This window comes from Scophthalmus maximus, chromosome 13 (genome assembly GCF_022379125.1).
Source record: "Scophthalmus maximus strain ysfricsl-2021 chromosome 13, ASM2237912v1, whole genome shotgun sequence".
Taxonomy (NCBI): domain Eukaryota; kingdom Metazoa; phylum Chordata; class Actinopteri; order Pleuronectiformes; family Scophthalmidae; genus Scophthalmus; species Scophthalmus maximus.
Window position 1 is genome coordinate 6627481 of NC_061527.1, and position 24662 is coordinate 6652142.

Sequence of the window (24662 nt, forward strand, 5' to 3'; positions counted from 1 at the left end):
GATGAAGTGGCAAAATCCAAACAAACTGACGATCATCAAGTGACGGCAGAGAGAGAGAGAGGGGGGGGGGGGGGGGGGGGGGGGCTGTCTGATGATTCCCCGAGCTTCGTCAGTTAGTTCGTTGGGTCGGTCGCCTCCTCTGCGGTCCTCGCGTGTGTCTGGTCGGTTGTCGGACACATCGACACCGAGCTGCGTTGCGCAGATTCCACCTGCATGATGACACTGGCAGAGAGGAGGAGGAGACCTGAAGAGCGTCAAGCGAGCCCGGGGAACAGCTGGCTGCGTCCGGTTAGGACTGTCAAAATAAAGCACACGACGGAACTGCCAGAATAAAAGCAGCTGCAGCAACTTATCTGACCACATTTTTTTTTCTTCAATATTCAGTGAAGTCCTCATCCCCGATTAAAACACACAACATATAAGATAGAAGATAAATATGCTTTTTTTCATTATCAGACCAGCTGTAGGAAACATATGAACAGTGATATGGGTGTCTCTGGACATTTGGGGTCATCAGAGGTCCAAAATACTGGACCCTGCCCAAAAAACAGACCCCTTGAAAATGACCCATCCCCAAACATAATCACCGAAATATAATAAGAGAGATAACAGCCACACCAATACGACCATCATTCGTCTAACGTGGATTTCTGTGTCCTTTTTGGTTTATATGTATATATATATATATATATATATATGTGTCATTGAGGTTCACACCCAATTTTTTTTCTTCTAATTTATTTAGTTCTTGATCTATTCTTTTTTTAAATTTCCGAATATGGTTGTGTATATAATACAGTATGTATTTATGTCCAGCGAGTCATCGCTAGCTTCTGTATTGTTTACTGGGTCTGATTCTTTGCTGTGGACTACAAATGTGAACTTACAGATGGTTAAATGAGAAGAACGATAATGTATTACATCTGATTGCGTGGACCTAGAAAATCATAATAAAAAGGGAATTTAAAAAAAGAAAAGAATGGGGAAATAAAATGGGGAATAAAAGAAAGATAACAGCACCAATTAACACTGGCAGCAGAGGTCCAGAAGAGCAGCAATACTTTTGCAGAGAGGTACAGTTTATATACTGGTTGTCTACATGTTAGTCATCCTAAAGTTTCAAATGCACATTTCCATTCAGTATATAAAAAATGAAAAGCAAAGCAGACACATCCAGGCAACACTAAACCTTTAACTCAGCTTCAGCTGTTTTCAATTTCCTGGAGTTCTGCTGCAGCTTATACGCTGAAGTTAAATATTACAACTGACGTAGGCATCGAAGAAGGACTGTTGTCTGTGTCACATTACTTTTTAATGTACTTTCTCACACTCGCACGCTGTCGCTCATCATGACAAACTTCTCCCAACCCTCACTGTACTTCAGTCCAAGGATGATTTTTTTCCTTAATGGGATTGGACCTCATCATGTGGAACTAATACATCAGGTCAAATGCCTTGTGGTTTTGAGCGTGGCGGGCTAGCTGACGTACCGTATTGGCAACATTTTGGAGTAATGGACATTAAATTCAATAAGGTGTGTGGTGAGCATAGCTTTTTTCCCCCTGACATCTTCCCAATGTCTGGGAAAGCGAGTAACAAAGACACATGCCTAACAAGGTTTTTAATTGTCCCGTGTTTTGTTTTTTTGTGATGGAAGAATTCCACTAGCCATCACAATTTCCTGAAAATGTTTCATCCCTGTAGTTTGTCTGTTACGCACACAGAGACACAACAAAGAGACATGTCATTTGCAGTCACAGAATGTGTCCGGAGAGCTGTAGAGATGCTTTTCTCGGGATGCCAGACAGAAGCCGACTAAAAAACGGCGGTGGGCAACTGTGATGAAGTGGCTTAGAAAGGCAGAGGGGTTTTCTGCTATAAGCACTAATTGACTGTACAAGTGTGTCTCAGGGGGAACAAGACAGATAACGGAGGGATTCTGCACTACACAAAAAAAACAGATGAAGATCTGCGTTAAGAAACGAAAGCTCCAAAGCAGAGACGGGATCTGAAGGTCGTCCCGGTCTTTCTGATATGACAGAGCGCTGACGTGAGGCTTCTTTTCTTCAGGCTGGAGAACAGACATACTGAATTGTTAAACGCCTCCATTCTTATCAGTGCTGTGGCACAGTAGTACACACGGATATTAAAGGTGCGTCCAGTCTATGGCCGAGCTCAGCTAAAAGAGCGAGGGGGGCGGGGAAGGTATGAAGACTGGTATTAATGAGGCTTTCCTGTGATCCTATGATCCTTTGTGTTCCGTGTCACATCTCGTGAGGGGCCCCGAAATTCACAGCTATGTTCCTGTCAGTGTCAATGTCATGTCTCGGCAGAGATGGACTTTAGAGAACTTTGATGCAGGGTCTCCGCTCTCCTAATTAACCTGCGTTCAAGTTGGGTCAGAAAAAATGCTCAAACTAAAACCAAACTGTCCCTGTATGAATTTCCTTTGTCACCAATGGTTGTCTGTATATAATCCTGAGAATGCTTTTAAAGCTGTGGCTTTAAAATCAGTTTCTATTATATAAATCTAGCTGCTTCCAAAATATACCAGACAATAATGATTTACAAAAGTAAGTCTGCTATAAACGGTGTCAAAATATAAGCAGCGTAACTGTTTATTGTTCAGTTGAAAGTTAATGGTGAAATATGATAGTGTAGGTTTTAAAGTCAGCATTGCACTGGGCCATATTTCATTACTTAATTAATGTTGAATTAGTGTCAAATGTCTTCGATAAAATGAAAATAAAAAGCTATTGACAAAGAGAGAAAAAGAAATCTAGAAAAATTAATTCAGAAAAGTCTGGAATAGTTTTCTTTACCATTTTTTATGCACTTTTGAGACATTGACTGTCATCCTGTGGTGGGCGCAGGTTTTTTTTCCATATAAATATCAATAACAAATAATTATTTCTGCAAAAAATGTGAAGGCTGTTCATGTCTGTTCAGAGTACGTATATCATGTATGTGTTCATATCTGTGAAGCATATTGTTTTACATCTGAAACACACTTTGTGCCAGAAATTAAGAAATAGACACCAAAACAATTAAGTAGGTTAACAAGGGGTTAGTTTGAAAGCAAAAGAACCTTTACCAGTATGTGGGACACATTCTCTAATCCCACTTTACAGGGGAGTCCGACGAAGGCTAGAAGGATTATTAGGGGTCAACATCTCCCCCATAATACCTTTGTTTTTGTCCCTCAGCTCATGGAATGCAAAGTCTATCGTTTAAAATTGGAACAAAATCCTGTCGAAATTCTGTTTTTTCAGGCTTGGAGGGTGGACGGCCTCACAAACAAGCATCTGTAATCGTTATGTTACCATGCAGTCAGCCCGCCATGGTAACGCTTGTAGAGAGAACATTTCAGATTTCTGCACACCCCCACATGGCACAAATGGAAACAGAGCTGCCTACTCATCATGCAACACGTTGTGATGGGAGCTGTGTGCTTCAGAGGCAGCAGAGGTGGTGCAGACCTGACTGAGGCATTTGTTTACTGGCAGAATAATTGTGAAAAAAAAATGACAATGGTCTCTTGTGTGTGTGCGCACTCACATCTCTCTAAATATTTTGTCACTTTTCCAATATCAACACACCACACATGCAAAACCTGCATAATTGAGCCTTCATCCTACCTAAACTTCAGGTCTAACTCGAACGGGTTTTCTGTCCTGCGAAGCCTTTTCTCTTCTTAACCGGGGGCTGGATCACCATGGCAACTTATGCTGAACGGCTAACTTGCGGGGCAGGTGAAGTTCGAGATAAGAGAGATCAAAGCCAGTCACCTGTCAGGTCACTGGGAAACCAGAGTCATCATTCTACAGGAACCTGACTGGGACAAAAGAGTTTAGAGTAATGTGACAAAGAAGCGCGGCAGATATTGAGAATTGGAAACCAAGCCAATAAACCTACGAAATGAATCGTTAGCATAAAACATTTTATTCGGAGCAAAAATATTGTAAAATGGAAAAAAGCCAAAGGTGCAAGATTTTGTAATTATTTTTAAGAGCGAAGGAACTACTCACCCCATAAACCACCACTCCGACGACTTTCAACCAGTCAGAGACGTAGATGTTACACTTTAGGATTGTGGGTAGTGTAGTACTTCTCCACGAAATTCACTCAGTAGTAAACTTGATCAGTTCCTGTGCTTATTTACGTTACATTTTTAAGATGACTTTACATTTTGACATGACTTCCTCCTTTGCTCCCGTCATAGAGGTCAACCAAAAAGAAAAAAAGGTAAATATACTGTAGTTTGTTTATACACCGACGACCCATGGGGTCGCGTTTTAAATGGAGGGTTTACAGTATCTCTTTGAACGTATCTTATCGCTCTAGTTGTACCTAAACTGTTCTTGCCATGAGCCTACTGTTGGCCTCAGATGTTCTGTCTACTACAGAACTTCCACTTCCAGATTCGGTTTGCATGTATTTAGAATCAAGTGTTCTTACCATGTGTGTGTGCCAGACGATCTCAGATAGTATGGTGACCTGCAGGACAACAGCGATTCACAGTCAACGTTTGCTTTCGTTGAACTCTTTGCGGAGTATCTGCATGTCTCCTTTAGATATTAACTCATAGCTATTCATACGGCTGCATTTTTATATTTATTTATCTCTTATAAATTACACGCTTTTACTGTCCTAAGTATATTGAATTGCTTTGGCATTTTAAAGTGGTAACTGATTCAGTTTCCCTGTATCACACTGAGCCTGATGGTTCGCATTCTTGGGCTGACTGCAGCTGAATGAGGCAGGCGAAGGGGGGAAATAGCGGAAACATTCAACAAACCTAGGCTTCAAAACTATTTCTTTTACAAAACTGAAGACATAAGTAAAGACGTAATGTCAACCTGTCAGAATGGCCTCGAAGGAATGTTTGTCAGTATTTCCGTTTCACGGTCAAATAAGTCACAAAGAGCAAAGCACTCAGTGGCGCTGTGATCTCCATTATTTAGGAAAAAGAAATTGTATTCATGAGATTCAAAGAATTGCAATTTTCTCTGCAGTTATAGACTCTTATCTCATGACACGCCGCTCCACAGTCACTCCCCTGCCTAACCTGTTCAACCTGTCTGCACCTGGATGACAAGAGTGGGCGGGTCAATTGCGTCACAGTGGACTGAACTGTACCCTGTAAAAGGTGTTTTCTCGTGTAGGATCTTCGGTTGGAATATACACCAACAGGATTTTTTGTCGTACTTCCTAAAGTCTCTTTTTTTCTTCTGAAGTGGTGGAGGAAGGAGGAGGAGGAGGGCGCCATGGACAAAGACAACACGGAGGACGACATTGAGTCGCTCATGGAGGACATGGACTATATCCCCGGTCACTTCCACCTGAAGCTCAGCCTCAATTGTGATCCTGTTGGACCTTTGACGCTGCGACACAGGGACACTTATCTAAAACAGGAGAGCCTGTGGGGAGAGTTAGAGGCCGAGGTTGGATATCTACAGTACGCCGTCAGAAATCTCCTGGGTCTGCTGGCTTTTCACCTGGAGCAGCTGGACACGGCTGAGGAAATATTTCGGTGATTATAGACTGTTGTCACTGTTTTGAGACATTGCTGATGCATCCATAGTAGATTTTGCCAAGTGACATGTTTTTTAAGTTCCTGTATCACTTTAAAAAAAGGTAATCTGACCTATCATTAACTATATAAACACCAACCAAAATCAAGGTCACAGTATTCAGAAATGAATCTGTGCCATGTATGAGGAAAGCTGTAGAACATACTGTTCACAAAATGAATTGTTTAACTTTGAAGCTTTTTGAAACTTTTATTTTATATTATATAGGATTCTTTTATACGGTAAATGCTCATAAACTACACATAATAATATCTCAATTGTTTAGAATTATGTCTTACATATGCAGCTGGTTCTCTGTTTTGCTCCTGTGACACTACAAGTTTTATCTTATCACAGGAACACCAGTTTCGCTTTAATACACTTTTAATATTTACCTACTGAGCTAAACATCAGCATGCTAACATGCTAACAATGGAAATGCTAACATCTGCTGATTCAACACCGCAAAGCTGAGTCTCGTGTCAGTAGTTTTGCACACGGTTTCATGCCAAAGTATTGAACAAATTACATTTTTTGAATGCGTGTGCCAATGGCACACACAGCGATCCATCTAGTAGCTGTTGAGACATTTCAGTAAAAGCCAAAAGTTCAAAGTTCAAAGGGTGAAATCAGGAGATCATTAAAAGACAGTTGGGTTCATCCTCTGGAGACCATGAAAGTTTGCAAAAAATGTTCATCGCAATCCACCTAGTAATTGTTTGGGGAGAAGACCAACCGAAAGATGGACAGACATTGCAATCCACAGAGCGCTGCCAACATGTTTTAAGTTGGATGTATTATGGTATATTATTGTCAAAATATGAAGGACATGCATCAGTTAACATTTTCAAATTACTTCCAACGTGCAAGACTTTTTAAGGAAGAAACTTTAAGTCTGTGCATCTTGGCTTTTTAGAGGTATATGTAAAGAAGACCCCGGGAACCTCAATGCCTGGGCCAACCTGGGCTATGTGTACGATAAGCTGGGGAGAGAGCTGGATGCCGGGGAGTGTGTGGAGAAAGTGTCGCACCTCATGGGTTTGGATGCGGGAGAGGCCTGTCAGGAAGAGACCAGACTGCTGGCGGCGCGCTGCCTTGCTGAACAGGCCTACGTTCACCCGTATGACGTGGAGCTGGACAGCGAGGACGACCTGAGAGAGAGGCTGACTGCAGCACTGACGTTCTACAACAAAGCCCTGGACTATGGGGGACAACTGGTGAGAAGCATACCCACACATACTTGTAAAACTGAATGGCAATAAATGTAAATATTTCTTTTGAGAGATGAGGATAAACATGCAGAATGTTAATGAAACAAAGACTGGTTAGTCCATACACATGACTCTATGGCTCATAACCTTCCTAACATTTTATTGGTTCTTAAGCGGTAAAATATTGGAATTCATTGCTTATCGATGAGGATATGGCTATTTCCAAGTATTTTTTGAATATGACAACTGACTCGCATTTACAAAGTTTCTAGCAATTTTCAATTTTATATTTACAACCTTAGCTCATAGACAGGCGACACATCTATAGACAAATGCAAAATGGTCCTCATTTAAGGATATAAACAATTAACTACTGCTACTCCTGCACAGTAAATATAATTTTAATGTATTTATTAAATACATGATGTTTTTCACCTTTAGATACCAACTGAGGAAAAACGAAGCTGGTATTTTAAAATGGCAACCATCTATATAAGGTAAAAAAATAAAAAAAGACATTAAAAGATTTTCACAAATAACCAGCACACTATTTAATGTTTTGTTCTTCACCAAGTTATTTTTCTCCCTGCAGACTAGACGATATAGTGAAGAGCAAAGAGGACTGTGAATACTCCAGAATCACTCATTATAATAAGGGACTGAGGCTTCTCAATGAAACACTCAAATCTGAGAAGACACAACACAAAGGTAAAGACGGTATGTTTCTGTACAAATACATACATTGCAACTACTCTTCTGCTAATGTTATAAGCAGAAGTGTTCAGACTATGTGCTTATGTAAAGCTGCAATAAAACAGTGTAAACAACTAAAGTATGAGTTAAATAGTGGTCAGCACAATGTATTTAAAGTATTAAAGTATGCAGAATAGCTCCTGTCAGAATAACATTATTTGTCTGTAATGTATTTGTATGTATTTACTGTTACTATGATGTATTTATTATTGTTAGACACTTTGATTAAGTAATGAAATCACCAGGGTTGTTTTTTGGGACAATATTACAGTCATTTTAACAATGTCTTCAGTCTAGTCTAGGGCAACATCTGCTTGATGAAAAAAATAAATGGATCTCTGATCTCTGTCCTCAGCTTTAGCCTGGTGTTACATCGGCATCATGTTGGAAAGGAAGGAAGAGTTCAACACTATTCCCATGTCGATACATGACTGTGGATACTCTGCCTCTGATCCTCTGTCCTGCTATGGAACCGTAAGTTAACCCGTACATTTAAATCACTCGCTGAATAAAAGCTAGAATACAATAAAAAGTGAGGACTATTTTACCTAGAAAATAGAAAAAAATCGAAGAATTCCTGCCTTTCAACCCCAATTGTTTTCCACTGGGTGTTTCCGCTGAACATTCTGTTGCTAGGAATGGTTGCTACTAGCAACAGAATGTGATGGCGGCGGTTGTTAGGTGCAACAGAATGTTCAGACCATTCCATTCCGTAGCAGCGACAGTTTAATTGATATAGTTACATTCACCATTTAGTCAGACCATGCTGATATAGCCTAGGACTCTCTCTCTCTCACACTGTATATGCTCCACCATAACATGCAGCTGTTTGTGTTTTCAGGCCATAAACATGGCCAGCGATGATGCGTTCATCCTGAACCTTTTGGCCAAAGTCTTCTTTCTGCTGGGGAAACATGAGATGGCCACGGGGATCAGCAACATGGCCTTAAATGTGCTGCCAGATCCAGAGCTCAACTGGCAGGCTTACTGCACCCGCGCCAAGGTACCGCAGCTGAACGACACCGAAGCCAGTCAACGCCAAAGCCAAGCCCGACAAGCATTAGTCAATTTCCATGTTAAAATCCTTTCAATGCTGGAGAATTTCAATTCATTTAAAAATGGCTAAAAAGATGCACATAAACCACATTTCTACTCCCAAAACGTGGCTTTAATGTTTACATTTTATGAGATAAGATGTCAACGAAATGGCTCATATATATAGTAAAAATAATTTTGCACGTGTTCCTTTTAGATCAATATGGTGTTCTACATCAGGGACCTAGAGAAGGCCAAAAATGGTCAAGGCGGAATCCCAGACCGACAGAGGCTAACTGAGGCTAGAAAAGACTTGGACAAGGTCCTGACTGTCCGACCATGTCTGCGAACTCACCTTGAGATGGCACAGGTAACGGCATTAACAAAAAATGTTGTTTTTGTTTTGTTTTTTTCTTACGTCAACTGAGTTTTCAGATCCATGTCCTCCTCTTCAGGTGTACTACTACATGGGTGTAGACGCACTCCAGGAGAGCCTTTTGGTGGACGAGGGAGCAGTAAATTGTGCATTGGTGAGTCTGTCGCATGCCCTACAATTTCAGATGGGTGACAGCTTGCCAGACCTCTATGTGCTCAGGGGACGCTGCCTGCAGCTGAAAGGCGAGGATCAGAACGCCGCAGAATGCTTCAAACAGGCCGTGGAGTTGGAAAGGCCGGGGAGCGCGGACACCACGGCCCTGCGCTGCCTCCTGCAGGCCCTCCTGTCTGTGTTCCTGCAGGGAGGCCCCGATCCCAGCCCCGCCATCACCCAGCTGGAGGTGTGGGTGCAAAAGGCGGAGGAGAGGTACCCAAAGGACCTGGTGAAGGCCGAGCTGAGGTGCCTTTACAGGAGTCAGACGGCAGAGGTCACGGAGTTATCCAGGGCCCTGATCAGGACAGGACGGCTGGATCTAGTGAGGAGGCTACTGGACACAGTCATGCCTAAACAACTGGCAAAGAAGAGAACGATTGCGAGGTCTATCTCCTACACATGACGCAAATGTGTGACTTACAGTGAGATATACAGTAACCCCCGGCCTTCTCTGATTTGTTAGGCTGGCTGCAAAAAAAATGCGGAGGGGAATATCCCTGCACTGCTGCCAGGCTGTTGGATGAGTCTGAGTCAGCGAAGACTTTGACAACACCTCTCCACATTAAGATATGTTAAGAGGAGTATTTCAACAAAAAATATTTCCCGCTTTAACACAATAACTGAGTCACAAAGAGTTCATATTTAAAGTATCAGCAATGTGTTCATCGACAACATATTTATTTTTTGTTTCACAGTATCCACTAGTAACTGATAAAACCATTCTGATGATCAAAACCCCAAAATACTGTATATATAATTTATACTTCATCCATTTTTTTTTACCACTGGAAGAACAATAGAATGTCATTAACTGTCTTAAAATTGAACACACGGGTATTGTTATCCTGTTAATGTTATTCATAAAGCAGTCCTACTTTGAGGCACTATATTTAGGATTATATGCCAACGATGTGCTGTGTACTGTATGAACTCATATGGAAGTTGTTTTGAATTCAAACGCGGATGTAATCCTGGGAATGCCATAGAAATACTCTTCTCTTCTTTGTCCAATTTCTCCTCAATGTAGATTCAGGTTTTGTTTTGCTTGTGTTTAGTGGAGATGTCAGTCATCATTAAAGGAATATCATACCATTCAAATAACTGCATTGGACAACAAGACTTCCAGGTTATGATTTTAAATACTAATGTTTTCCTCTTAACATATCAAATAAAAAAGTGGGAACCTCCTAGCAAAGCATCTGCTTAATGATATAATGTGATGTGATGTGAAGTAAGCGGCAGAAAAAGATTTCATCACTCATGTGCAACCTCGTGGGTGTGCACATGAACAATCAATACTGACTTGCGACAAAGCACAGAGCTCTATAGCGGAAACTTTGCAGGGTTCCTGTAATGTTAGGGAACAACCATGGGAATGGGATGTACACAGCAGTCCGTGTCAAAGTCTGCCATTTTAATTGTTATAGCATCTATTCATATTAATATTGATATTGATATTGATTTTAATTTTAATATTAATCATTTTTATAATAATTATCATAATAATACATTTTATTTGTAATGCACACATTAAAAGCAAATCTCAAAGTGTTAATTTAGAATCCCAATGGACAAGAGTCATAGCTGCCGAGGACACTACATAAAGTTACATCTGCAGAAAGAATTGTGAATTGAGTATTCACTGATCGTTTCAGATTCCTCGATATGCCGAGAACTAGAATAGCAACTTCAATGCATCATATGAAAACAGTGGAAATACTTTCTTTCGACGGTGGCAAGTCTCATTGCGACAAAGTCGAAGGACTTAGCCTTTTCTTTTTTGGATTGGTTCCCACGTAGTTGTGTGCAACACAACGACCGTTGCTATAGGGATCCTGTCCGATGTTTCGTAACTGTAAAGTTATGTATCCACTGTGACACCACCATTACTTAAGTTAGGAAGCACAAAAACGTAATTAGAATAAAATCAAAGAGTAAACAAAGGAAGTTTGTCAACAGAGGAAGGTCATGATGGATCACTTCATGTAGCCCGTGAACCTGACAAACCTGTGTGTGTGTGTGTCTGTGTGTGTGTGTGCGTGTGTGTCAGCAAAGCTGCCAAACACTGGGCGGGTGTTTATTGTAAAAGACTGTTTCCTCCTTCCTTGTTGAGCTAAGGATGAGGTGTGCAACAGTAACATGGGAAGAAACATATTTGATCTGAAGTTATAAAGCCTCACATTGCTGAAGCTTTGACTGAATGAATAAATGAATGAATAAATGTGCTTTTTGGCTGACTGTGGCTTTTGTCCTCCCATCTCCCACAATGGTATTGCACTGGGAAGCACAAGCACAAGTCATTTTGGGCAAAAACATGGAATGTCATGCCGACTCCTCGGCTGATGGCAGCAATGGTCTTTCACCCTCTGTGGTGATGCTTCATACATTTGTTTGTGTTTATTGTCTGGGTGAAATAACAGGAGCATATTAATGCAGACGCACTTGAGACATCCCACTTTATTTTAGCTTTCAGTCGTGAATAATGGGATTGTGACATCCGATGTGGAAAACCTCATTTTTTTCTTCTTATATTCTTCTAAATTTAGTTGGTTGTGGAAATATCTTAATGTCAGACAGGCTGCACTGAAAATACTGTCAGCGTTTAGGTCTGGGGTTGTTTCTCCTACATGAAATCAAAGCTTTACGGACACCTAGTTCTGAAAATGAAATGTCCTACAAGCCACATTGTCTCATCGAGTACAAGTCAGCCAAATGAAATTTGCATGGTACGGGAATTTAGTGTAATTTCTGTGCATGACCCTTTAAAGATCCCAAAACATTTTTTTTTTTTGGCACTGTGCGTCTGATTGCTTGCCACGCCTCTATTCCAGTAAACGCTGTGCTCTCACTTTTTTGTAATGTGCAGGCCACTCGTTACCTCTTTACCGGCACATACCGTCAGGTTCTGCAGCATTGTTTGTGTTCAGCTTTCCAAACAGGATGGAGATGCCGTTCTTCAAACGTTTTATTCTTCCGCAGCTTTCCTCGAGGACAACAAGGCCGCCAGCTTAATCAGGTAGGACGTTTTCTAGAGAAACAAAAACAACGTTGTCAGTATTGCCACGATTTTAATGCTTTCTTTTGTAAATGCAGATTAAGATCAGATAAAATAAGACAGACCTTTATTGATCCACCGTAGGGGAAATTCAAAAAAACATTAATAGAAGGTGGTTACCCAAGACATCCACAAGAGCCGAGGGGACAAAAACACTTGCTGCCAATCTCAAGGCCGTAAGTTTACCATAATAATGTCACCAGCGTTAAAACAAAAAAGGAGCAATTCATTGGAGACACACTTGTATCTTACACCAGTAAACTTTCCACAAGACATAACTGGATTTAAAGTGTGAAATCAAATATCTATAATTGTTCTCATTGGCATTCAAACTAATGCAATAATCCACTCCAAATTCTAATCAGATCACAAACGTACATGGCTGAGCATGTGTTGTAAAACTATAATTTCTGTCAAGTGCAGTGCAACACAATTTAACAAAAGGATTTGTGTGTGATAGCAGGTTTGATTTTGACCGCCAATGGCACATCCCTTGACAGAATGGAACTCTGACCTCTGTGCATGTTGTGAGGACGCAAGATATTGTAAGAAAGAAAATTTACATTACATGTTTGCATCTTTTTTTCCCCCCAGTTCTTCCACTTAGATTGCATGCGACTTCATTACAACTCTTGCTTTTTTTGTCAGGCTGTTATGGCTTCTGGTGCTGCTCTTGCATTGCCTGTGCAGTTTCGGAAAAATTTGGTGAGCACCGTTGTCTCCCAATACTTGACATATGCAGCCCCGCCATAACAGCATGCTGCGGGTGTCCATGCTGTGTGGCACCTGCTGCCTTGGCGCTGAGGGTTGGCATTCGACACAGATATGGCATCCAGGTATGTGAATATAGAGGAATAATTTAAAAGAATATCTATCTTTATCCCCTGGTTATGCCACTTAGCTGATAATGATGAGTCACATTTTTTTGAAGTTTATCTTAAACCTTGTTTGCCCTATAAGTGCACTAAGAGAGCGTCTGTAATTGTCCCATAAACAATATCCTTTGAAGTACAGTATTGTGGGAACTACGTAGTCGTTCTATGCAAAAAAATAACTTTTTACCCAAAATTACAGTTAATTAGCTAACAGCTAAGGTTTTAAGAATCTGAGTTACACAAATGAAGTGGTTCAGTGAAAGAGTTTGACCTATATCCTTTTTAAATATCTCTGTGGACATTACAACTTCCTGCTTATTCCTTTAACAAAGCCAGACTTGAAATCTGCACAATCTGTATTTTGTTTTCCTCTGAAGGGTTCGCTCTGCAAGGACATCGCAGTTTCCTGTTTCTGTGAGTGGTGCGCCTGGTGTCAGATGCATCGAGAGTTAAAGTATTGCATGAATAACCACACTGTCGTCGTCAACATGCAGCCCACTCCGGTGAAGTTGAGTCATGCAGCCCCACTTAACGCAGCCCGCACGGGCCCGCATGGGTTCGTAGTGGCTTCATACTGAGATTTATCCATCGGACATAAAGACACACAGCAACTGTGAGAATGTTATTTGAATTTTATCTTTGGCAATATACAATAATGTGGCATCACATTGAGATGATTTAAATTTTGTCCTAGAAAAATAATGTAATCACTAATACTTATTATTCAATTATTATTACTGCATTTTTTTAATGTATAAATGAAATGAAATGTTGTTGCACATCACACTTACCATGTTTTATCAGTAAAAATATGCTCATGCCAAGATTGCTGTCTTGAAATTAATCAAATTAAAATGTCATATGCATAAATAATTGCACGTTATATATATATATATACATATACACACACATATATATATATATACATACACACATATATATATATATCTGCTTTCTCTCATCTCTAAGTAAACGGTGTATGCATGTGGATAGTTATTAATAAAAAAGTTCCTAACCTAAAAACATTTCCTGCATTGTGTCCTGTATTTATATGTTAATATGTATAATACATCCATTGAAACGTAATATAATAATCTGACATTATATAAAAGTGAATATATTTGGGGGCAACTTATTTTGGACACAAAAATATTTGTGTAATAGGGTTAGGGTTACCCCTAACCCCTAACCCTAACCCTATTTTTAAAAAACGTATTGTGATATATATTAAATATAAATCATCAGAACATTGTAAAAAATAAATGAACACAATTTCCTAAATCCCTCACAAAACTAAAGATAATTAATTTACTAAAATTACTTTAACAATTAATTGATCATGGCAATAACTTATATTTACAGTATCTTTACATCATGTTTGCTAAATATGGCTCTTTGTTTAGTCAAGTTAAATGCCAGTGACCAACACATTACTACACCACGCTCAAGGTACCGATGGGGACACCGTGTTGTTACAGTTTACACAGTGTAACAGTTTTGTGTTCATAAGGCCTCAGAAACTGGGTCACACAGACGAAAGCCTCCGAGCTTGATGAACATTCTAAACCCACCCTTTTGACTTTTTGGATGGTGATGTCATCAGGTGATGAATCCAGGGAAACGCCCTGCAGCCACCTCGGACCTGTCAACTATGGAGTTTGAGTTTCCTCCACAACCTACAATGATCACGAATTCTGCTGCCATCGGAGACAAAAACATTAGATAAATATGTACACATGTCAACGAAAAAGTATATTGCTTTGTGAATAGATGCTACACATGGTATCAATAAATACTATTGATACCACTAAAGTTTCAAACTTTTAAGATAATTCCAAACCACCACGGGGACGCTTTCTTCTCGAACTGACCAGCAGAATGAAAATCAAATGATATTAACTGCCCTGTAGTCAAACACACGCATAGGCCACAGGGTTATTCTTAAGACAAAGAATGACACCCAACACATTATTCTTAGCTCATACTTTTGATTCTATTTGTCCCTGCCACACAATTCAGGTTTTGCAGCATTTTTTGGGGATCTGACAAGCGCAGGATGTTACTCCTCCCAGGCATTTGCATTTCATTCACTGCTTCAGAGGTGGAAAGTCAGTGCTCAGCTCGACCAGGTAAGACCTCATAAGACCTTATCCCAACAGTTGGATGGAAATGGCAGCGAGAAATGGGATTGTTTAAACCAGTGACTTTCTTCTCTTCGGAAAATAGTCATGTGCAGGAGTTTTTTGACGATACACACTAACCTCACCAGGGAAGCGGAGGCTTCCTGGTCATTTCTAAATGTTACCATTGTATTCTGAGCAAACTGTGTGACCTGTGGACTTCATAGTGTGATACAATGTTGAATTATATCTCTACAGGAAAGGCTAGTATGGAGATATAATGGAGACGATAAAGGGATAAGAGGGAGACACTGTAATTCACTGAAAAAATCTAAGGGATCTGGTTTCTATCTACAATTTTACATTGCCATAGTTTAAAAAAATACATAATAACGTCTAATGTCTATCTACGGTCTATCACCATCACTTTGGTCTTGTGGTTTTGTAATTGTACGTATTCAAATAATTACAAGGAAAACGCCGCCAATTCTCACATTTGAGAAGTCGGAACCATTCAATGTTCAGCAACTTTGCATGAAAAGTGATTACATGAAATAGTTGCCAGTTCATTTTCTGTCAATCGGCAAAAACCAGGAATCAACTAATGTTATCCGCTTGACTTGTAGGCCTTTATTGTTGGGTAGTTTCATCTTTAATTTAAGATCTTCATATGTTTTACGTGTGAAATCTAAATCTGTACAGTAACACCAGCAGGTGAATGTTGCTAAGCAGAAGATTCAAATGAAAAAAAAAAGAATCAAGTAAAAAAGGACCACTAATATGCGCTTGAATACAGTACTCGTGTAACTGTACGTAGTTACTTTCATCCACTGCTCATCGGTGCTTTTAAGGTATTACTCTCATACTCGCACAGGCATTGTTACATTTGGGCTACTCATCTATTCTATCTGTCATTCAAGTCATTCTTTAAAGCCCTTGAAAAGGTTAACGCGTATTCACTGAGGACTTGAAGTCTGTGGATATAAGAGGATTTTTCCAAAGAAAGGATGAAGGGAACAGGCGCAGGTGAAGCTACAGGAGGAGGAGTGTTCTCCTGAAGGTGATGGAGCAGATGAGTCAGGACGTGAGAGCAAACTCAGCTCAGTGATGAAGGTTTTTCTTAACTCTTTAAGTTGTCATAACCACACCTTCAAAATATGATTCTGTAATTAATCATGAATAGGATTGAGTAGACATCAGTGTGTAGGGGGGAGAGAGAGAGGGAGACTTCAGGGATGAGTTAGATATATTACAGAAGATGTGATTAGTAATGCAGATTGTTTGAATTACACTTGCTGTGTTGTGTTCCAATTGATCCAAGTTTATCTATGAGATACATTTATAAATTAAATATGTTAATGGTCTAATCAGCAGATCAAAAATGGTAAGGATTTGGTTGGAGAATGCTGATAAGGGCAGGAGAGAGCAGAGGAGAGGATGAGTGAGTGAGACGGACAGATGAGAGAGCAGAAGAGAGGTGAAGTAGCAGAGAACATCAGACACAGGACAGACACGGAGTTTGTCACAGTCCTTATATTAATTTTACTCTGCAAAATCAGACTAAAATCGAAAGATTTCTGCGCTTGGCTAAGCCACTGATGTTTCAATGAAATGAGCTCCCAGTCGTAATGGTCCCAGGATTTTTCTTTTTGTTTTGCCAAATTAGTTGGAGGATCATTGTACTACGACAAGTAATATAACAGAATTTGCTTCTTTAAAAGAAAAAAATCGCCCACCCTACCTTTAAATCCAAACATGACTCCCACAGGTGAAAGTAACAGCTGCCACAAAATGCCAGAGCTGGGTTCTTATTGCTATATACATGGAGGCTGATTTCCTGTTAAAAAAGAAAAATCTTGACAGTAATGCAGCAACGTATTAGAGAAATAACTGTTCTTCTGTAAAAACTAATGATGTTCCGTGAAATCAAAGAAGGAAGGCGGTTTGAAATCAGAGAAACTTCTCATTTTCTCATGAGTAAGTTTTTGCACGAAAAAAACTGCTCCAAAATCTGATCAGATCTTATTCTGTCGATGAAAAATGTGTCCTAAGAGAATTATATTTTCAGACATCAAGACACCAAGATAACAGCTTCATTGTTCACCCTCTGTGGCCAGGCATCCAATGGCTTATCCCTTGACAGACTGGCACAGCGGTCTCTTTGACTGCTTCGAGAGCACGAGCACTTGTAAGAATCAATTCATCCAGTTTTTGTCAAATTTGCACTTTGTGGATTTAATTTCTCGGGGGCACGCTCTTTAGTAATACTCATTCATTCCAGGTTGCTACGGATTCTGGTGCTGCCCTTGCCTCGCCTGCACGGTCGCGGGAAAGTATGGAGAGAACCGCTGTCTCCCCCTGTGTGATATGTTCAGCCCTGCCATAACAGCAGCCGTTGGGTTACCTCTGTGTGTCCCTCCTGCTGCCGTGACTCTGAGGGCTTCCATCAGGGCCAGATACGGCATCAAGGTACGATGTGTGTTTAGAAGCTGATGCGCTGAGAAGTTCAACATGACATGTCGAACACAAGTTAATTTACGTGATGTCTCTACTCTGGTATCTGAAGGGATCCCTCTGTAAGGACATAGCAGCGTCCTGCTTCTGTATGTGGTGCTCCTGGTGTCAGATGCATCGCGAGTTGAAACACCGCAAGAAAAACCCCACGGTGGTCGTCAACATGCAGCCCGCTCCGGTGATGATGGCGGCTCCGAGAAACCAGGCCGCCCCCGTCCTCGTGAGCAATCATGGGGTCATCATGACTTCGTATTGAGACTTCTGGCTGCTCATTTATTCCGATCCGATCATACTGCTGTCTGTAATCACTTTTGAATCATCTCCGGTGTATGCTGGGATTATTATCTGTTTCTAGTAATCAGGGCCTCTATAATAATAATTATGATAATGACAGTACTTGTTTTTTATGACTGGGGTCAACTGTTTCCTTGTTAGTACAAATTCAGGGTTCCCACAAAGTAATCATTCCCAGGACATTTTCCATTTTTTCCCGGTCATATAAGTTAACACCAGTTTTATTCTTCCTCTTTTTTTAATGATGCAGGGTTCAAGATTAAGTGTCTCAATTACAGGTGATAGCCACACCCATCACTGCTAACTGTACAATAAAGTCGACTGACCTCTCTTTGATAGTCATAAACATGTTTTTGTTTTACAAAGCTCAAATAAACACCATCATGTTCTGTCACACTTCTTCCTGAATCATCGTCATTGGTTTATACACAGGTCCATCTCTTATGAGCCTCAAACTTGGGCAAAAAAAATGACGATAACAATTTCAAAATGTAGTAAATGAAGTTACACCGTGAGGTGTGAGTCATTGTCAAAAGCCTTTTTTTAACAGGTAATATTGTGATGGGTTGTATGGGCTTTTAGTTACCTCAATTATTTTAGTTTCATTTACACTGAGACTTGGTGTCGAACCGTGTGTCAAGCTCACGGGAACAGGAGATACACATATTTGACGTGGTGTCTTCCAAAAATTAAAGTAAGTGTTTCGGTGTTGAAAGGAGAATGTTGTGTAATTAAAAATCCAAGATTTGAGGACAAATGTTCTCACAATCCTTGGATTTTCTTTCCCGTTAAAAACTGCTTTGTGAACGAGGAGCCCTTTACCAGAACAATGAAGCTGGGAGTTCCTGCCTTGACAAAAAACCTGTTAACAGAACAGAAAGGACAGTGGATTAAAATGTGAAGTGTGACTGAAGGAAACTTTGACACCAAGACATAATAATGGATCATACAGTAAACGGAATTATTTCTCAGTTTAGACCATGGCCACCTGCCAAACTGTCACCATGTCATCAAACTGAATTCATCACAGCCTCCTCCCTGTTGTTTGTCTAACAAGGAAACACCAGCTGACGGAAAGAATATTAAAAACGTCATCTGCATGGTTCTCAATAGGTCTCAAAAAACTTAATATCAGCTAGAATAATTAATGTATTATATCATTGTGAACACAGTGGAAGTAGAGGCAGCTCCAAAGTAGTAAAATAAGAAGTAGTAAAAACTTAAACTGCTTTATTGTAGTACCCAAAATTCAATGCACATTTTAGTCCTAAAGAGACAAGATGCAGCCTCCAGATGCCTCCATTTTTTTAAGCACACTATCAGAATGAATTTACCTTTTATGCTGCAACGCTTCTAAAAGTTGCGTCTCTGGTTTCACTTGGTAGAGTGTCTCCTTCTGTTCGTGTTCAAAGTACAGCTAGAAAAGGAGGAAAAGTCAAAGGTGGGTAATCAGGATAAAAAATTTACTTTTCCATTTAATTTACGGACACAACTGACCTTTTTCTGGTCATGAAATATTATCTTTATTTGACAGCTATACTCTTGACTATTTATTGCTTGTACTTCAGAAAACGGTAGATGAATTATTTATCATGAAATATGATATGAAATGGGTGGACGATGGAGAAACAATGCGATCCAGCTGTGAATTGTAAGAAAAAAAGAACAAAACAAAAATAATCCCACAGTATCTTGATTTACGATGATCTAAAATGATTCCTGGTGTAAAAAAGCCACAAGAAAAACAAAATAACAAAATGATATTCCATGTGTGACAACACTGCTCAATGATGCCACACGTACGAACCTGCAGATTTTGTGGGTGGTATTTTCTGTCCACGTCCCACGGTGGGAGCTCTTCTCCAAACATGACAGACAGGTGGTCGATGAAACTGAACAAGTCAAGGCAAACAGAAAGATACACGAGTAATATTTCCTTGTTGTTTTTAAAATGTGAATATTTAAACATATAACATTTTGTATCTTTAATGTTATGACTCACTGTGGATATTATTAAACTAAACATCTCTAATGATTAAAGGCAGCATTGTTTTTATCAAAATACACTCAGGATGAGGGGGGGAAAAAAGAACGAGAGGATCTTACCAGCTGCTCTCACAGAAAGCCGAGACGAAATCGCTCTGCTGGTGTTCGGGATAGAGGAAGAGAACAGGCCAGTGAAGGGAGCCCTGATCGTCCAGGGAGACCTGAGCCCCCGTCACCTCCTTAGAGCTGAGGTCGTCCACAGACTGGAGCAGCTTGATGCCTCGACCCTGTGTCCAGCAGACAAGAATATATCGGATTATCACTGAGAAAACAGACTGTTATTTAGATCATACATCATGTTAACATTCACTTATTACAGACAGGATTTGTCTCAGATTTGACTGATTGTTTCAGGTATAATTAAATGCTTTTTGCTTGCAACCACTCCTTGTGCGTTACTATGACAACCAATATGTAACCATCTATTTAACTTTATGGGGTATCACTTGGCAGAAAAAGTTTATTTTCATAATTCACATTCTTGCCGTTGTCAATTGACCCCATTAAGTGAGGATTGTTAGGGACATAGTTCAATTTGAGCAAAAGGCAAGTAAGTGTTTCTTAAATCTTTGTGTTTTAATTTTCTTAAATTTACTTTACTTTACACTCCGGTGTAATTTCACATAAGCCGTCTATACCTCATTTGTGCAAATTTCTTTCTATGAGCAATTATGTTTACGTTGTACATAATATTGCTGTTTTTATATTTGTCTTGTGTTTTTATTTTTATATTGTGTATATTTACATGATTACTGTTGTATTTGACTCCTTCAAATTATCATTAATACTTTTTTTTTACCATTTTGTTGGCGAATCTGAATCAATAGAAAAAAGAAAATTTGCAATACATCAGATGAGGGGCTGATAAATGGAATTAGTTATTAGTAGGTAATAAAGAAGGATTGAAAGGGTTAACTGAGATTTACTTTTCTTTCACTTTCAAAGACAGTACCTACTATACTTCCTACCTTTATAGCCGCCAGAAGAGCTTCTTTCTCACCATGCAACTTCTTTTCTTTGACCTTGGCCTTCCTGGCATCTCTCTCTGCTGCCCTCTGATGAAAAAAAAAGGGCTTTGTGTGAGACAGCATTAGTGTCACAATAACACAGCCATAAACACCATCCAGCTTCCTGTCTAAACTCGGAAGTGACTGTACCTTGTGTTTATCTGCAGAAGCTCTCAGGCCCTGCAGTTTCTTGTCGGCAGGATAGACTTTGAGCCCCTCGTCACACCACTGCACGGCCTCTGAAAAGTTACGCAGCTCTATGCAACACTGAGCTCCTGCGTAAAAATATAAACAAGGTATTTACATGGTTGTATCCTAGTCATGATCGCTGAACATGATTACATTCTTATGATTGTGCACTGTGAGAGGAGTGGTTGTCCGTCGCAGAACATGTAACTTAATAACATTACTGCTTTTTACTAATTATCCAAGAGTAAATTTTCTGGAAAATTAATCGAGAAAAACTGAATAATGAATCTCAACTGAGTCGATATGTAGGAGGCCTGAAAGTGCTCAGAAATTTGCAATTTGAACATAAAGGGGAAAAAAGTGAGTGTTTACATCAAATAAAAAGTGTTTACATCAAATAAAAAACATATATGCATATTAATTTACATCTGATTTTTAGAATAGCCCACATGATACTTGATTTTAAATGGTGCAATGAATACTTTGCATAGTTCTATTTTGTTATTAAGATATATAATAAATAAATAATTATGACTAATATTGTCATTGTTATGTAAATGGTAAATACAATTAGAGATAAAAACTTGTGTGTGTGTGTGTGTGTGTGTGTGTGTGTTACACACCCCTGATCAAGGCTTTGAGATGATCTGGTCTGATCTTCTTTGCGGCTGCAGCATCGTTCAGTGCAGATCGCATGTTACCTGTGTGAAACAAAGGTTTTGTTTTGACATGGAAGGTAAATCAATTTGCATGTGCATAACAATACACATCCCTGGTGCTTGTAATGCACACATGTCCTAGAAAGCTGTTAACTGTATTTGTTTTGGCATGCAAATCCCTACCGAGATGGAAGTGTGCAGCAGCACGGTTGGTGAGAAGAACTGTGCTGAGGTCCTGGTCGTCGCATTTCTTCTTCAGACCTGCTGTGTAGGCCACTATGGCCTTCTTGTAGTTCTTCTCTTGAAAAAATGCATTTCCCTCGTTTTTCAGGCTTTTCGCTTGTTCTGGTGGAGGAATCAGCACAGTCATTACAGAGTTGTGTGTGGAGACGATTCGACCACACCACAGCCGGTTGTTGCAAAAGAAGAAAAAACAGTGAAAGGGGGGAATCTTTTACTCCCCATTTTGCATTCTGAGAATAAAGTCAAAATGCTGAGGGGGAAAAAAGCTGAAATGTTGTGAATTAAGTGAGAAGTCAAAATTATGAGAAGAGACTGTGCCGACAACTGTGTGTGTTCAGAAGGAGAAACTGCACGAGTGCGGACGAGGTGGCTGCATTCGTGCAGACGGAAATAGTTTGAATTGGACAAACGCAGGGATGTGGATGGTTACTTCTTTACACTCACACACTGTAACGCTGTCAGTCACTCCCCTAACTGAACATGATGGACCAGAGAAGTTTACTTTATTCTCCACATTTACATTTGAGTCTGGAAATAGTATTTTGGTAAGATTATCCTGACACTTCATTCTTGACAAGCAAAGAAACCCCCAGCTTCCTCCTTCCTCATCGACTTTATTTTTTTGAAACGCAAAGGGGGGAAATTCTCATATTTGTTAATGTTTTGGACCAAATACTCTGTTTAAATATTTCTAGTACTCTTAGCTAAAGCTGTGGGTGTGCTTACCCTCCGGAGACCTGTCCTCGTCGTGGATCATGGCCTGGAGACAGGCGAGCTCAGGGTACTGATGTGGGTCAATCTCCTCGGGGGCTTTTTTCATGAACATGGGGATTTTATCGAACTCCTGGATGAGACGGAAACAGACACGTACGTTGTTCTCTTGGGTCGCTGGCTATTAACAACAACGACAATGAAGCTCACTGAGCATAACGATGGTTGAATGGTGTAATGGTTTCCACTTGTGAGTCGTACCTCTTCCCAGTTGTCTTGTTTGAAGGCATTGGAGTAGCTGTGGCTCTTGAACTTGTCCATTAACTCGTCCATGCCATCGTCGCTGTCGTGTTCCGCCGCTGAAGACGCCATTTTCCGTCAGTGTCTTTATGTATTTAATTTTTTTTAATAAACCTCTGTTTCGTTGTTTACAATTTCTAAATACTGTGTGACAGAAGGTTACTGTCTCTAACGCGTCATTTAGAATTACATTACTCAGCTCCTTGTTTACACGTGAATAAAAGGTCCGTCATGGGTAACGATCCGTGCAGAAACACGGACACATGGGCATTAGTTCCGAGATGATATATATTTATAATTTTTTTTTTAAAGACAGCCACATTGAAGAAAAATAACTGAATAAGTTTGCTGAATCACACTTACGTGTAGTTTGTAGGTAAACGTATTTATTCATTTCAAACTTTGCCCGCCCCCCGATTAACAGCTACAGTCGCTACACTAGTTTCCAGCTAAGATGTGTCATACTAAACACACGATTAATTCGACAAACACCAGACATTGTTTTACTTTAAACTACCCAACAGAGTACAAAATGCGTGTTTAAATTAACCGACCGTTTTCATGAGTAATAAAAAGTGTGCTCCGACTACATGTCAGAGAGAGAGATACCGCGACATTAATCTGATATTTTATAAATTTAACGAAAATATGAAGGTGGGCAGTAGTAATTTTCACCATGAAAATACTCCTTATCATTGTTTATAAATACTGTAGAATGTAGATCATTGTAAACATGACAGGGCGACCACAGTTTCTTCTTACGATCTACATTTACAGATATTGGCGTTACAATGCCTATAAAATACCACCAAGTCACAAGGTACTTCGCTTACGGCCATACCAGCCTGAATACGCCCGATCTCGTCTGATCTCGGAAGCTAAGCAGGGTCGGGCCTGGTTAGTACTTGGATGGGAGACCGCCTGGGAATACCAGGTGCTGTAAGCATTTTGCACTCTTCTTTACCAACAGCAGGGGGCGCTGTTGTTGCTGACTATAGGACAGATTTTCACCAATTTAAATATTATCACAACAGAGAGGAAAACATGACGTTGCATTTGTAGATTAAGAATAACACAAAACCAAGTGTTTCTTTTTGTTTCCCCCACGTGTGTCCTTGCGTTTTTATTGGCACAGGAACATGAGACGCCACAAAGCTGCAAAACTGTGACATTCACATCATGGTAATCAGATGCTATTGCACAGTCCATTACAAATTTTGTGGTGACGGCAACGTACTTTGTCAGTCAGCAATGTCAACAAGTATTGTATAAAAGTATAAAAGAAGCATATTCCAATCCCCTGACAAAACTCGGTGTCATGGCGTTACATTGGCTATAAAATACCACCAAGTCAGTAGGTCCTTCGCTTACGGCCATACCAGCCTGAATACGCCCGATCTCGTCTGATCTCGGAAGCTAAGCAGGGTCGGGCCTGGTTAGTACTTGGATGGGAGACCGCCTGGGAATACCAGGTGCTGTAAGCATTTT

The 24662-nt window shown here is 40.0% G+C and overlaps 4 protein-coding genes and 2 non-coding genes across 8 annotated transcripts; 5 read left to right on the forward strand and 1 right to left on the reverse strand.

The window, feature by feature from the left end:
* Nucleotides 1–4105: 4105 nt before the first annotated feature.
* Nucleotides 4106–10259, forward strand: ttc22 (tetratricopeptide repeat domain 22). 2 transcript variants are annotated; one of them, XM_035647645.2, is made up of 9 exons: nt 4106–4245; nt 5238–5533; nt 6490–6790; nt 7226–7281; nt 7377–7501; nt 7893–8011; nt 8379–8540; nt 8790–8942; nt 9028–10259. In XM_035647645.2, the coding sequence occupies exons 1-9, from the start codon at nt 4177–4179 to the stop codon at nt 9562–9564; spliced, it is 1818 nt and encodes a 605-aa protein (XP_035503538.2). In that variant the 5' UTR covers nt 4106–4176; the 3' UTR covers nt 9565–10259. The 2 variants fall into 2 exon arrangements, with proteins under 2 accessions (XP_035503538.2, XP_035503539.2); XM_035647646.2 differs by having other exon boundaries at nt 4110–4245; nt 7377–7492.
* A 1766-nt stretch (nt 10260–12025) lies between these two features.
* Nucleotides 12026–14013, forward strand: LOC124850932 (cornifelin homolog A-like). Its single transcript, XM_047336801.1, has 4 exons — nt 12026–12177; nt 12680–12761; nt 12865–13052; nt 13469–14013. The coding sequence occupies exons 2-4, from the start codon at nt 12698–12700 to the stop codon at nt 13667–13669; spliced, it is 453 nt and encodes a 150-aa protein (XP_047192757.1). The 5' UTR covers nt 12026–12177; nt 12680–12697; the 3' UTR covers nt 13670–14013.
* Nucleotides 14014–15084: 1071 nt separating this feature from the next.
* Nucleotides 15085–18418, forward strand: LOC118318561 (cornifelin). Of its 2 annotated transcripts, none has more exons than XM_035648343.2 (4): nt 15085–15220; nt 17280–17399; nt 17493–17680; nt 17778–18418. In XM_035648343.2, the coding sequence occupies exons 2-4, from the start codon at nt 17336–17338 to the stop codon at nt 17979–17981; spliced, it is 456 nt and encodes a 151-aa protein (XP_035504236.2). In that variant the 5' UTR covers nt 15085–15220; nt 17280–17335; the 3' UTR covers nt 17982–18418. The 2 variants fall into 2 exon arrangements, with proteins under 2 accessions (XP_035504236.2, XP_035504237.2); XM_035648344.2 differs by having other exon boundaries at nt 15152–15220; nt 17329–17399.
* Nucleotides 18141–23433, reverse strand: ttc4 (tetratricopeptide repeat domain 4). Its single transcript, XM_035648342.2, has 10 exons — nt 23136–23433; nt 22890–23007; nt 22104–22265; nt 21885–21962; nt 21223–21347; nt 21034–21120; nt 20126–20292; nt 19827–19911; nt 19354–19436; nt 18141–18881 (listed from the first exon to the last, which is right to left on the reverse strand). The coding sequence occupies exons 1-10, from the start codon at nt 23244–23246 to the stop codon at nt 18782–18784; spliced, it is 1116 nt and encodes a 371-aa protein (XP_035504235.2). The 5' UTR covers nt 23247–23433; the 3' UTR covers nt 18141–18781.
* Nucleotides 23434–24001: 568 nt separating this feature from the next.
* LOC118318879 lies at nt 24002–24120 on the forward strand. The gene has a single exon (XR_004795844.1). It is a non-coding gene; the product is annotated as a 5S ribosomal RNA (ribosomal RNA).
* A 419-nt stretch (nt 24121–24539) lies between these two features.
* LOC118318891 lies at nt 24540–24658 on the forward strand. Its single transcript, XR_004795854.1, has one exon. It is a non-coding gene; the product is annotated as a 5S ribosomal RNA (ribosomal RNA).
* The last annotated feature ends 4 nt before the right edge of the window (nt 24659–24662 follow it).